This window comes from Mytilus edulis, chromosome 13 (assembly GCF_963676685.1).
Source record: "Mytilus edulis chromosome 13, xbMytEdul2.2, whole genome shotgun sequence".
Classification (NCBI taxonomy): Eukaryota; Metazoa; Mollusca; class Bivalvia; order Mytilida; family Mytilidae; genus Mytilus; species Mytilus edulis.
In genome coordinates this window covers 59,503,618-59,518,997 of record NC_092356.1, presented here as the reverse complement: position 1 = coordinate 59,518,997, position 15,380 = coordinate 59,503,618, and the positions used below count along the sequence as shown (strand labels likewise).

General features: G+C 30.8%; 1 protein-coding gene and 1 long non-coding RNA gene across 3 annotated transcripts; both read right to left on the bottom strand.

Moving 5' to 3' along the window:
• Nucleotides 1-1,196: 1,196 nt before the first annotated feature.
• LOC139500972 (sulfotransferase 1B1-like) lies at nucleotides 1,197-9,585 on the bottom strand. Of its 2 annotated transcripts, XM_071289909.1 has the most exons (7): nucleotides 9,410-9,585; nucleotides 8,762-8,931; nucleotides 7,960-8,283; nucleotides 5,654-5,754; nucleotides 4,273-4,421; nucleotides 4,212-4,231; nucleotides 1,197-2,006 (listed from the first exon to the last, which is right to left on the bottom strand). In XM_071289909.1, exons 1-7 carry the CDS (start codon nucleotides 9,418-9,420, stop codon nucleotides 1,891-1,893), a joined length of 891 nt encoding a protein of 296 aa, XP_071146010.1. In that variant the 5' UTR covers nucleotides 9,421-9,585; the 3' UTR covers nucleotides 1,197-1,890. The 2 variants fall into 2 exon arrangements, with proteins under 2 accessions (XP_071146010.1, XP_071146009.1); XM_071289908.1 differs by lacking the exon at nucleotides 4,212-4,231 and having other exon boundaries at nucleotides 4,253-4,421; nucleotides 9,410-9,579.
• A 1,893-nt stretch (nucleotides 9,586-11,478) lies between these two features.
• LOC139500974 (uncharacterized) lies at nucleotides 11,479-14,305 on the bottom strand. Its single transcript, XR_011658414.1, has 5 exons — nucleotides 14,158-14,305; nucleotides 13,912-13,986; nucleotides 13,629-13,757; nucleotides 12,940-13,056; nucleotides 11,479-12,644 (listed from the first exon to the last, which is right to left on the bottom strand). It is a non-coding gene; the product is annotated as an uncharacterized lncRNA (long non-coding RNA).
• Between the last annotated feature and the right edge of the window lie 1,075 nt (nucleotides 14,306-15,380).

Here is a 15,380-nt window from a genome sequence, read left to right as displayed (position 1 = left end):
ATGGGGTAAAAACGACAAATCAAAGAATTCAACTTTATATAAAGCTAATATAGGACAATGGTGTAGATTAAAAATTACACCAATCCAGACCCTTTAGTTTTCCACATAATTAAAATTGCAAATAATTAACAATATCAGGGTCGAATCCGATACCGATACCAATAGTATGTTCATCTGTTACATATTACCTTATCTGTATGTTACGCATCTGACAGGCGCACCACCAAACTGTGTATAAAGGATTTTGCTATATACACGAGTCATAATCACAGGGTTGACACTACTAAATTCAATCATTGTCAAACTGTTCCATATTGTAGTATTTAAATTAATAAGACTTTCTAATATAACAATACGAATACTAAAATCTGGACTTAGAATAAGGCGTATAGGTACAGTTTTCATTTTGATAGGGGACATGAAGTAAAACAGCAAATCAAAGAATTCAACTTTATTTATAACTAATATAGGACAATGCTGTTGATTAAAAAATACTCCTTTCCAGGAACTTTTGCTTTCCTAATAATTAATATTAACAGTGATTGATAAGTTCCAGGTCGAGGTGTTCAAACAGAAAGATTTGAAAGCAGGGAAAACTGTGTATCTTATTATTGGCGAATTTATCAGATGACAATACCAGTACTAAAATAAGGCTTATGCATAGTTGTATACTTTAATTCAGCCACGGACCCGCGATATCACGGGTGTGTTCTAGTACGACAAATTACTATGATAGTCATGCCTTGATGCTGGCGAATATATTTTAGGTTAAGCAAGTTTTATATGACATTTGTTTATAGTTTTCTATCATTGAAAAAAAAAAAATGTAGAACAACCAAAAATAATCAGAATTGCGTATAGCCACTTCATCTAAACTTGTGTGGATAGTTGTCTCATTGGGGATCATACCATATATGTCTTTATTTTTGTCATAATTGGTTAATGTGTCACCAAAAATTGTTCCGCTGTTTATACATATTGATAGTTTTATCAATAGTTGATTGGTTGAAACTGTTTTACTTGTAATTGAAAAAATCTTTATATTCCACTCTGAGTATCATATTCCCCTCTGAAATGTCGGGACTACATCGTACGACGTTACGCGCCTTTAATGTACATAACGATTTGAATTTCTTATTTTAAATAGCAAAAATATTTTCTTGTCCAAATTTATTACAGACATTAAACCGAATAGACAAAATAATATTTTATGTGCAGTTAGTAAAAAAAACATAGACTGTTATGTAAAACATTCTTTTTCTTTGCCGTCGGGAGATATAAAGATTTGCCCACCCTAGAAAAATTATATTGCACTCGGACAAGTTGAAATATGAATATTCTTGGTTGAACAAATCTTCATATCTCCCTTAGACACGGGAAATAAATGTATACCAGCGCGGGAGGTTCTCGCTGCATTGAAGACCTATTGCTGACCCTCTACTGTTATCTATTATTTGGTCGGGTTGTTGTTTCTTTGACACATTCCCCATTTCTATTCTCAATTTTATAGTATCCAACAGCTGAAACTGTGTAAATATACGTCACAGACAACACAAAGGACTTAATAAAAACGAGTATGTGGCACCACCCTAAAATTATATAATTTTGTAATAACTAGGAATATACTGATATACATATACATAGTCTAGGCTGACAGGCATTTTGTTTGTGTCAGAACGGGCAGGTTATTTCGACCATAAGATGTACATTCAATGTGTGTTTTCTATTGAAAATGGGGACTAAAGATACCAGAAGGACATTGAAGTCTTACAGGTAAACATTTTTAGACAATTTGTTGTTAAAAGAAATCTAGTTCATGTGGCTCATTGCAATTTGTCTATATTGATAATTTGATAACTATAAAGTTTACAAACAATATCGATACAGTATCTACTGCGTTTCGTATATAAAGTCTACTTCGACTCCTTTCATTTCTTTTTTGTACATTGCGTCAAATTGTTCATTTTGGGAGACCGTAAACCAGTTTTTCCAGTCTCCAATTTCCCCTGGAAAGATAAGAAGTATTACGTGTAGTTAGCTGCAAGAGAGAGTGAAAAACTTAGAAAGGGAACATTTCAGTAAGTGATAGTTTATGAAACAATTATAAAAAACAAATTGTACATAAATAAAAATGTGTTCACACACGTGACAGTTTTGAAGACATTCCGTTGGAGACATACACTTTAACAACTACTATAACATAACAGTAGACGTTCGTAAACGGACAACACATATCATTTTGTTACATTTATACGAACTAAAGACATCTTAGCATATGATAGGGAACGTTTTCTGTTCGTTTAGTTGTTGCATGCGTTTTATATAAAACTTACTGTAAGATTTTATCACATTTTTAAGTCAGACGACTGATTTTAATTTTTCCTTTATAATTTTAGAACTACAATCAATCAAAAACTAAACTAAAAGAATGCGCTAAAAAAGGAGCCAGCGCTCTCAATTGAATAACATTCACGTTATAGCGTTATTAAAAACATGTTCATGTTTATGATACAGACATAAGAAAATGTAGTATGATCACATGATCACATCACAGATGTGAATTAAATAACTCTCAATCCAAGTTAAAATCTGTAAAAGTAAACCATTGCATGTCAAATTACGGTCTTCAACACTGATTCTTGGCTTACACTGAACGGCAAGCTATAAAAGGCCCCCAAATGACTATTTTGAAACCATTCAAACAGGAAAACACGCGGTGTAATCTATATAAAAATGAGAAAAGAGAAATACTTATGAACCATATCATGAGATATATGCCGGTATAAGGAGTTATCTGTGCTCGTTTTTTTTTAGTTAGCCACGATATATAGCGTAAAAACCGGTTAACCTGTAATAAATAATATAACGTTTTTTTTCAGTTACTCGCACGTCAGTCAAAAACACACAAAAAACAAAAACAAAACAAATACATGCGAATCCCTAAGATATCTTGCTTATTTTTTTTATTTTTTTAATTTTTTTTACTTGGCAACTAGTAGTCATCATCTCATTTAAAAGGTCATAATAAATCACCTTTTCTAAACAACACTGACCTGTAATCTACTATTCTGGTGTAACACCACTAATTCGGGCGCACCCAAAAAGCACATACCAGAAAGTAGTACATATTTAACGCAAAATAGTTCCTACGCATGAGTGTAACTTTCAAAATATGTAGGATAATAAGGTATTTTTGGCATCAACTGAAAGCTAAAGGACTGGTGATCATTGTAGAACACTTTTGGACTTTTAATTTTAAATATTAAAAAAACTGCACCAGATTTTAAAAAGAGGGTACATTTAGTCTGTTTGTCAGATCTGAAGTACCTGTTTTGGTACATCCGAAGTTCCGGGAACCAGTTCTTTCTTATATGCAATGTAAGGTATGTTGATTTTTTCAGTAGAAGACACCATGAAGTGTTGCTTTGAAATGCAATGATTGCCACTTTATTTGAACTTAAAATGAAAGAGGTGTGCCTGGTTGAAATGGAGGAATTTAACATAGAGAGTAATGGGACCATGAATTAGTGGTGTACTTCCTTCTTATATGACGTCCATATTACGCTTTGTAAACAAAGCCGTGTTCTAATGAGCACAAAATATATTTGACACATGCGCACGAACTTACTGTTTATATTAACGTTATTTCCATCGTTATCCTTTAAAATATATACATTTAAGCAGCTAACATAAACTTTTATTATATATTTTTATAAAACAACATATATTTTCCCTGCTCGTAGTTTTTAAACTTATCAAATTTGAAATGTAATGTACAGACTCCTCGAGGAGGAAACGGGAATAGCCAAAGATTTTACGGTTTTTTTCGTACGCTTCAACCTATGAAAATACTGTATTTGTCCTATTAGAATCGAAATAATTCCTTCATGTCATGCTCTATGCTCATTTTAACATTGGTAGGCATGATATTTGACCCTATTTTGCACCTCGCTAACTCTCAGTGTAAAATATCGACAAATATAATGCCTACCCATGTTAAAATGAGCATAGAGCATGACATGAAGAAATTATTTTTTCAATATTTTCCTTTTCTAAACAACACTGACCTGTAATCTACTAATATTTACCTTTTCTAAACAACACTGACCTGTAATCTACTAATATTTACCTTTTCTAAACAACACTGACTTGTAATCTCTTGATATTTACCTTTTCTAAACAACACTGACCTGTAATCTACTAATATTTACCTTTTCTAAACAACACTGACCTGTAATCTACTAATATTTACCTTTTCTAAACAAAACTGACTTGTAATCTCTTGATATTGCAACCGTAGCATCCTGTTTATAATCTTTTAACTTTCGGAAGACATTTTTATCGGCAACTTCTGCTATGAACTGGTCGTCAAACAGAACTTCAAGGAACTCAGCAATTTGTTTGATTGTTTCAATCGGGCGCTACAATGTATGTTGAAAAAAAGAAAATAATAACATTAGTGTTGATGGCTAGTCTTTGGTAGTCCCTTTGTTCACAACTGTTTTTGACTCGTGCAGATTGCAGTACGACATGTTGTGTATATTCTCTTTATTATTAAAGATGGTATATTGTTCTATCCATATTGTTATAGCTCTTGTTTGCAGTTTCATAAATGTAAACCGAACTTCCAAAAATTCATATTTTGTCGTGTGCAATACTGTAAAAATACTTTCATTCGTGGGGAACCAATTTTCGTGGTTTTCGTGGATGACTTTATCCACGAATTAGTGTCCAACGTCATAAAACAACTGTTGTCCAAATCAAAACATTGAAAGATCCCCATGTAAGTTTGACTACTGATATAATCCAGAGAATATACTGAATATCTCCAAATCTGAGAACATTATAGTAGTAGTCACAGGGCAAACGCACTATGGACTACAACTGCAATTATAGTGATTGCAGGAGTATACCCATTTAATCTTTAATAACCTAAACTGTACAACTTTTGACCTTTTAATGCTCATAATAAAATACTTTTGATCGATTAAAATCAGATTTCCGGTTTTATTACATGTTTGCTAGTATGATAAAGTGTTAATTTTATATCCTCATAGTTCTCGTACGTATGGGAAATAATAATGTTATGCTGGGCTTGATTTTCATAAGAATTATTTGACAATTCAAGATACGTTTTAAGCATTTGTTTATGTTACTGTTTTCTTTAGATGACATGTTTATGCCTTAATTAACACCTTTGATGGTCTTTAATCTGTTAATCACTCTATCAAGGGTTAACTTGTCTGGTTACTACGATTTACAGGACTAAATGTTTTACTTTGCAATTTCTTTCAATCTAGACAATTTGTAACCTTCGTTTCTAATGGCTTCAATTCATTCTATTTAAAACAAACCCATAAATCCACGAATTTAAAAACCCACGAACGTGTAAATGTGTGTAAAACCACGAAAATTGATACCCACGAATTAAAGTTCGTTCACAGTATTTGTAACATACGATCAACAAACCTCTTGATATGCTTTGTCTTAATCGGAAAGAGATATCCGCAATATATTAAAATTTATATTTCAAGTTATCATAAATTGAAAATAAAATACAATTTTATTTCTCAAAACTTTTTTTCCCCCATAGTAATCGAAAAGTGAACTTTATCAAAAAAAGAAAAAAAACCAGTCTTTATAATCTTTTTACCAATTTTAGATCTTCAAAGAGCACACAGTGAACATTCTTGTGATTTCTTGCAGCTTTCGTCATTTCCTTTGTGTAATTGAACCAACCAGTCAATAATCTATCTATAATGATATTAAACAAATATACAAAAAAATCTCATGAAAAAACCATTTTACCGTGCATCACGATCATCAGTAAATCCGATAAGATTCCAAAATTCAGTTTTATTTACTTTAAGTACAGCATCACATTTATACATATTCGTATTTTCATAAATCGCCTATTTTTATATATCCGTATGCGAAATAGGTTTGGAATTAATAGTTATTTTCAATTTGAAGAAACTGCCATATCCAACTATAGCAGTCATCACGTGACTTTGGTGACGTCACACATCACCCGTATCAAGCCCAAGTAAAATGTATAGAAATGCATAGGGGCTTTCTGGAATCGATCAAATACATTACTTTAAGTTCATGATACAAAAAGTGTGTGGAATATATAGTGATTCCTCATATATTTAGAAATAAAAAAGCCTTTTGGAAAAATTTAAATTTTGATCTTCTCCCTTTCAAATGCTTTTGAAAATTTGTCTCGTTGCCTCGATAGTTCACACTGTTAAATTATACAACTACGATACATGTTGGATTTTCTGTCGTGTTTAACCCTAAATTGCGATTTAAACAAAAACAGATGGAATTATTGTGGGAATATGTGCTTATTATTATATTCATAAATATTTGAAATATCGTATATGGAATAGTTTAATTTTCAATTATGTCCCTTCCAAATTGATTTGAAAATAAGCTATTTTCAGAAAATCTGGTATTATTTTTCAAGATGGCGGACACCTTGACAGCGTGGGGCGACATGGTAAAAATATAGTTGGTAAGATTTTTACAATGAAATCAAATCAAATAACTGCTGGATGCTCGCGTGTTCAGTCATTGTCTTACCTTAAAGCAGCATATAATCGAAGATTGGTTCCTCTTGATTAAGCTTAAACATGCTGTTGTTATTTTTAGAAAATTTTGAAAAATGGCGACCAAATAATTTTCAAACGTAGAGGATGTTCGACACTTATTTTGTCCATGCACATAATTCAATTTAATTTCACTGTATATACTGCAATTAAATATGACACGTTATTGTCACTATAATAATAGCCTTGGACATAGCTAGATTGAGGAGATATTAATTAAGTCATAACATCAACGTGATCAAAGAAAAAAACATAATCACGATGCAAGTTTTGACAGTACCTATGCAGATATAAATTTTGGCAATACCTATGCAGGTTAGTGTAATTGTACTATTATTAATGAAATATAAAAGAAGACCTCGAATGGATATAAACTGAGGTGAAATAAATATATTTTTCAATTTTCTTTAAATCATTCATCAGATAACCAGTAAATTTTACCAGAGACATATATACATATTGTATATGTCTCTGATTTTACATAATCCTAATTGAACCAGTTACATGCAGAGTTATCGAACGTTATTATGACTGTAATAGTTGCATATGACGAAGTCATTTAAGAACATGATAAGCAATATTTTTTTCAAACAAGGGTTTATGGATGCCAAACCCCATGTTTGGAGAGGGACGAGAGCTCACACACAGTGTTGACCTCACTCCTATCTTTATGTACATGTCCTAAATCACGAATCTTCAATTCACTGGTTGTCGTCGGTTCGTGCCTGTTGTAATTGTTTTCGTCAACTGTTTTGTTTCAAATTATGTTGTTTGTTTTCGCATTGTATTTTTCATGTCTGGGCCTTTTACTGTCCTTTTTCTTTTATATGGAAGCATACATCATATAGTCAAGAATCACGACTTGTGTTAATTGATCAGGTGTATATATGCTTTGCAAGTTTATCAAAAATTTCTTTATGTAGTATCAACGAGTGAACATTATACAGATGGATAGAAAATGAATAATGAACATTACTCACTATTTTATTACATTGTCAAGTTGGATTATTGATTTGCAAATATACGTTTTTTTCTTTGTTTTGTGTAGTATCTACGGGTCGTACACTGAATATACAAGAGAGACGAAAGATACCAAAAGGGACAGTCAAACTCATAAATCAAAAATAAACTGACAACTCTTTGGCTAAAAATGAAAAAGACAAACAGACAACACTATTACACATGATACAACATAGAAAACTAAAAAATAAGCAACACGAACCCCACCAAAAACTAGGGATGATCGCAAGTGCTCCGGAAGGGTTAGCAGATCCTGCTTCACATGTAGCACCCGTCATATACCAATAGTACGTATATATACATTACTTAAAAGAAAACTGGTTACCATTGATAACCATATCTTCATAATACTGCTTCCATGTAAAATCTGGAGGAACACCATTCATCTGTTTTAACCAATTGTACTGGGAAGCATGTCTATCCTTCGGATGTCTGTTCACATACACAACCTTAGCCTTTTCATCTTTATGCTTTGATGGCAAGAAACTCCAAGGAAGATGTGAATGAAGAATTCTCCGCCTCGTTTCGGACTCCAACAGTTGAAAGTCAGTCATAAAGTCTAAATGTATTTTCAGTGTCGCGTCCCTACTGTTATATTCTGTCGTATGGTCCACTAGCATAGTTATAATCTCATGAACCCAATGTGTACCTGGAAGAATAATGGTGAATAACAATTATATCTTTATTTCTGAAACGATAAACAGCAGAATAGTTTTACTATGATAAATAAGGACTAAATATGGTTGTTTGTCGCTGTTTATCATATTTGTTTTTCGAAATGATTTTATACATAAATAAATTATTATAAGGCCATTTGTTTTCTCGTTTAAATTGTTATTTTAGGATTTTTCATAGCTTACTGTACGGTAAGGATATTTCTACTTGTGGGTGTCCGTATGGAGACTATAGGTTGCAATTTCTGTGTCAATTGGTCTCTTGTGGAGTGTTGTGTCAAAGGCATTAAGACCACATCGTTTTCCATATATTTACAAGTTTGGTAAGGAAAGACAAGAAAAAGTGTGTATAGAAAACAAATGAACAGAAAATATATCGCCATAGAAAGATTTATATGTGTATGCAAACACACAATTTTGTATATTTGACATGATAATTGAAATTAAACTTGCCTGTTTTAGGCGCTGTACATAATAAAATGTCATTCTCCCTGGAATCAAAATTCTTTATGTCTTGAAACTGTTTTGCAGGATTTTTCCTTAAGCAAGGCCATGCAAAATATGTTGAGTCTTCATACTCAATGAATGGATATATGGCTAGTTGTAAGTCTCCGTCTGCTCGTCTTAAAAATGTTTTAAATATTTAAAAATATTCAGTATTATATAAAAATATATATAAGTCTAAATTGACAACTACGTTCAAACCTATAATTGCGTTGGATGAAATTGAGATTCTTATGTGTCCATGCAAAAAATAAAAAGTAGAGGGATCTTAAAACAACACAAACAAGATTTTCCAAAAGACAAAAAAGTGAAAAATATATTTTAACAAAACGCATTTGATAAGCAGGTCGAACAACTGATGTTCTTTAACCCTGCCATTTGATGTAACAACGACCTTAAAAGAATAAAATTTTGTAGCTGTAATTACTATCTAAGGATAACTTCAACTTATCTAAAATACAATGTTTATTTGAATATAGTTACTCTGTCTCGTATCTTATCAAATTCAATCGTAGTTAGAATAATACATTACAGTTTATATTATACCATTTGACTTTGTAAGACATAAACCTAATGATCAATAAAAAGACAACTTACTTTTTCTCCATATCCTTAGATATTGTTCCAGTTGTGCAGCTCAATAATTACAAAAAACTAAAACATTTTGAACTTTAATCGTTTGTAACTTTTCACAAATTCTTGTTCGTATGATATGAAATTATCTATGATCATGTAAAAAGTGATGTATTTTCAACATATGCAAGGCCGCAAGAAGTGTCACAGTTACTTAATCATATAGGACATGGTCAACCATATAAATATCTTTATGTCACCAGGTACTGGGCACAGAGTAGACACGTAATGCATTACATTAAACACATTAACATAAATATAAATAGATAAGATAAAGATAAATTTTATTTTCCAAATATGTTAAATAAAAAAGTATTTGAGAGTTGCTACTCCAGAGATGTGGCAAACCCCATTTATTTATTTACTTTTTTTTTTTTTTTTTTTTCTCACTTGATTTTATAATATTTTGCTGAAAATGTATAAATATAAAATAAATGATTGTTTAGCTGCAACAGAAACCAAGGGACGATGCTCTAGGATTGTGATATTAAAAGCCCTAACAATCCGCCTCGTATCTGATGCAGAAAAACAAACACAAATGGAAAAAGTTCATGTATATTCACAGCAAATAACATATACTTATTAAATATATTTATTAAAGTTACGTACATCGGTATTTATAACTATACACGTGTTTAAAGTATATAATAAGTTAAATGTTATTCATTGGTCGAGTTAGAACTGACCATAATATTTGAATAAGGTCAATTCAAATATTTCGTGATTTACCTTTTGGCGGTTTTGCGAATTTAAGATATTGTCATTCGGGGTTCGCTTTTGGTGCAATAAAGTTACCGCCCTTCCCACCCGACTTGATGTATATTTCTTGTGTTATTTTTGTTTATTGTGAATAATGTGTGTAAAAACATAATCTTTAAATTGATTCATAATATGTCTTTGAGTACATAATTAAAATTGCTTTTATTTTTGTAGATTGGTTTTTGTGTTCGTTACCTGCAGCGGCCTAGGCAGACAGTAACAGATGAATATTTCGTATTTTGCATTTGTCTTTAATTTGATAAAATTAAAGCTTTGCTGCATACTGTCAGGCGAGCTGATCCCAGACAAAGGTGTTGAGTTTATTTTTGTAAATAATTTAGGTTCGCTTGAAGTTATGAATTAGAACATAAATATAAATATAAACAAAAAACATTTCAATTTATTCCGGAGGACACACCCTCTTGTTTATCATTCGTAAAACAAAGATGAATTTGTGATATCTGTTTATTTGTAGAAGACATAATTTCAATAAATAATATAATATTTTGCTTTCATTTAAAATTTTTTTTTTATAATTTTCTTTCTCTCTGTGAACAATTTATTACCAATATCTTTGTCTAGATGGCATAAATAACATTTTTTTTCAACTTAATTGGGACAACATAACTGATCGGTTTATCAATTACGCTCAATTTTCTTAATATTCGTCACACAAAAGTTTTTTTTTAATTTTGAATAGTTGCAATATAGATAATGTTACCTAAGTTAAGTCTTTGTTTTTTTATTGAAACATATTTTATATGCCCCACTAAGAAGCATTATGTTTATCGGTAACTGCGTTCGTGCGATCGTCCGTCCGTTCGTTTGTTTGTTCATCCGTTTGTTTGTTACTTCGTTTGTTTGTGTGTCCATCTGTTTGTTTATTCGTCCGTCCGTCTGTCAGTCCGTCTGTCCCGGTTCAGGTTAAAGTTTTAGGTCAATGTAGGTTTTAATGAAGTTGAATTCCAATCAACTTGAAACTTAATACACATGTTCCCTATGATATGATCTTACTAATTTATGCAATTCGTGAGGTTTTTTCCCAATTTTACGGTCCATTGAACATAGAAAATGATAGTGAGAGTCGGGCATCCGTGCACTAAAGCCACATTCTTGTTTGTTTTTATTTCGATTTAACATAAATTATAGCAGGCCACGCGTCGGATTTATATTCTCAAACATGACCATAGTTTATATACCTCTGTATTAAAGAAGACCCACTAAGTCAGTCCAAGGTTGATTATTAATTAAAAGTGTCAGTAAACAATATAAAACGTGTCAGTAAACAATATAAAACGTGTCAGTTGTGATGTTCTGGAGAAAGGATTAATTATCCTAGTATATGATTGACCTTAATATTTAACTTAGTATTGCGAACTTTAGAATTGTATTTAACGTATTGTTTGTGCGAACAATCAAGGATGTAATGGAAATGGGGTTAATGCAATGGTTATTTTTAGTGTTTTTAATAGTTATTTCTTTTTTTGTATTATTTGTAAATCATGCCGTTCGTTTTCTCTTTTAAACTGTTTTACACAAGTCATTGTGTGGTCCTAAATAGCCTGATTCAATGTGCTCCATGTTGAAGGTCATAATATAATAAGGTGCATTCACCAACAAAATTTAGTCGTTGGTGAATAGTTGTTTTGTTGACAAGTTCTTGTTATGTATTTAAATAAGACTGTTTCAATTATTTTCCGCTGGTTGTTGATACCTCTCGGTTGTAATAGATTACTTTTTGCAGGGTTATTTATACGGTAACCTAGAGTTAATAAATAAATATTTAACCTTGGATAGAGCCATATTGTCTCATTGGCATTCATTTGATGATACTACACCTGCAGTTTTTTTGTTACTGGTTGGATGTCGAGTATTCATTTAATTCCCATAATTGTCTCATTGGCAATCACATTATGATATTACAAGTTGTGTTGATAGGTTACTGTCTTGTTGGCGAAAATCAATATATTTAACAAATATACTTTTACATTTAAAACCTGTGACTTTGTTGTAAAGTTAACTCATTGGCACTCATATCAATCTTCCTAACTCTATTTGATAAAATATAAATCATCAATTACAAAGTTAAAAGTAGACTTTATTTGGCACAACTTTTAAAATGACATGGAATTCATGAAATAAATATCTTAATCAAATTTGGACAAATTAAATATTTAGAAACTTGATGAATTTTGCCATTTTTAAGCTCCTTTATTGTGTACACCTTCCCTTTACTGTCGTCATTTTCAATATTTATAGCAAGTCCTTTCTTCCAATACCCGGACAAAAAAACGTTTGTACCCGCGGATAAAGCTGAATTTGGTTTAAAGTCTAATACTTCATTAACTGCGGGATGAAAAGTTTGCATTTCTGTAAGTTTGGATACTTTTTTAGGGAACAACTCCTCCGAATACATACTACTGTCCCATTCTTCACGATTCTGAAAAGCGTAAAAATGAAGTTAATAAAATCATACCAAGAAATGAAAATAACAAATGTAACAAATTGAACAATCAATAAAAAGAGTTCAAGACGTAATTATGAATTAAGCAAAGTCCTGAATAAAAGAACATTATCTTTTTATTTTTTAGTTTGAAAATTCCAAATGACTTTACATTAACATTCAAAAGTACATACAAAAATGTGCGTAACAAACAAATACAAAATAAACAGATTACAATTTGTTTAATCACCTTTAATTCTCTATTTTGTCACACGGTAGTTAAGTTGCTTACCTGAGACAAATAAATTTCTGTTTCCAAATGACGGCGTTTCAGGCCTGCTATACCAGAATCAGTACGTTGTATAAATCTCCTTGCATACAAGTCCTTATAATATGGGCTAACTTCTGACTAAAGCAAATAAGAAAAGGTTAAAAAATTATCAATATTGTTTAAGTGTTGATAGTATTTAAATCTGTACACATAACAGGCCGTTGGTGTTTTCGTTTTTGTTTACATAAATTTGTTATTTAGAGACATTTTATATATAGCTAAAAATATGTATAAGTTTTGCTTATTTTCAAAGGCCGTACGATGACCAATATTTGTAAACTTCTTTGATCATTTAATCTCTGTTAGATAGATGTCATGCCCTGGTGAATATTAAACAACATCTTCTTATTTTTTTATTCTCACTTTTTAATACAAACATATAATAATTCAGTAATGGTAGTGCATTTTCACACACATAAACATGTATATTTATGATGATGAACAAAATAACAGAGATGACACCTGTATAACGTTTAGTACGCAGAAATAACTACGTATTTACATTTGTATAAAGCGTTTAACTCATAAAGCCGGAACTATCACCATGCGATAAAATAAAAGTACATTATGTTTAAAAATACCATTGAAGTTGATAGCGGTAAGACAATATTTTAAAAAGCTACTTTTTTAAAGTGAAAAAATTTACGTACTTGATGTAAACTTATATTGCGCATCATTTGAGAATTTGTGATATCTTGCAGCGGTTGAGACATTTGGAGTTGCTTTTGTGATGGTATCATCTAGTTCAATCTGTCATAAGTCTGTACAGTATTATTGACCTAAAATGACAAAAATATTTGAATATTAAAATTGGGTATTCATTTTAAAAGTATAATGATATTTACAAAATGTTTTGGACAATTGAACTTTTTTTTAAATGAAAACTTGAAATGTTATTCAAATACTTAATGTGAACATATTAATAGTACTAACCTCAAAATGTTCTACGCCATTTACGGGCGGCATAGTATGCTCATTGCTAGTTATAGTTTCATTTGCAGATATTACCTAAAATGTAAACAAAAAACACACTTATAATTATTCACAAAGATGTATATTGTAATCAAATTATAAGTACTTTATCCATCATTACACCTTTTCACCTTATCACAATTAAATTATAGTTATATGAAAAGATTTAATTTAAAAACAATTAGAATAAACAATTCTGTATCTTACTAATTCACTTTCTTTGATCCTGTTGGTAATTTTTGTGTGCCACATCGACTCAACAAATTGCTGGTAATCATTTTCTGCATCCATTCTGGCAATTTCTCGAGCTTTATTTTCTGAGGCTTTATTAATCACACTTTTTAATACTGTTAATCTATAAATTTTCAATTTAAATGTTTTATCAATTAGGTTTTATAATTAGAAAGGATTTTAACCCTTGGATCTGAAATTAAATGAACGAAAATTAAAAATCTACTTAAATCTTATGTTAAAAGAGAAAGAGTGTAATGGACAAGACATTTTACCTTCTATTAGATATAGGAAGATGTGGTGTGAGTACCAATGAGACAACTCTCCATCCAAATAACAATTTAAAGACATTTTACCTTCTATTGTATAGAAAAACACGAAGAATTCCGAACATTTAACACTTATACTGAAACACAAAATAAGGTTTTCGCACTCACCTCAAAATTTGTACAGAATAAGGTTTTCGCACTCACCTCAAAATTTGTATTTGATGCACCCATTATTGCAGAGTCCGTAGTGATGGTATGATGTATCATCCCAGATTGTTGAATTTCATTATCTTTCTATAAAGACATTACAGATGTCAAATATTTTTAAATGCACAGGTACATTATAGTAACCTATCAAGTAATTAATAGATTTAAAAAAATCATTGCAAATGATAACCCATATTATTTTAATTTACCAGTTCCGTTATTTATAATTTATAATATTATTACAGCTATTTTTATACCTGATTAATATTACTCTGTTCTGCATCTGTAATTTCTTTATTTTCACTGATTTTAAGTTTTCATTTAATGCCAAGTTATTGTTGTCATCTTCATCTTCTTCAACATCCAAGTGAGTCATCTCTAGAAATTCTTTTTCCTCTTTAATTAAATTACGCTTTGCAATCTAAACATAAACAGTACAATAGATTCATTAAAATTAGTATGAATAAACAAATGGTTGCGTGTAATTGTCGAATATATGCATGTAATATTTGTTACTGTACATGTACGTTTAACAAGCACTGTGTCAACATAAAGAAATTAATAAAACTAATTACTTCTATCTTATTATTAAAACATGAACTTAAAACTTGGTGATGCGTTTTATACAAGTTTAGATATAACCGATGTTTATAACTTAATTTTTAAACTACTATAATTTAAAGAGGGGTTTTTGTCATTGCAATTATTGTGCGTGAAATATGA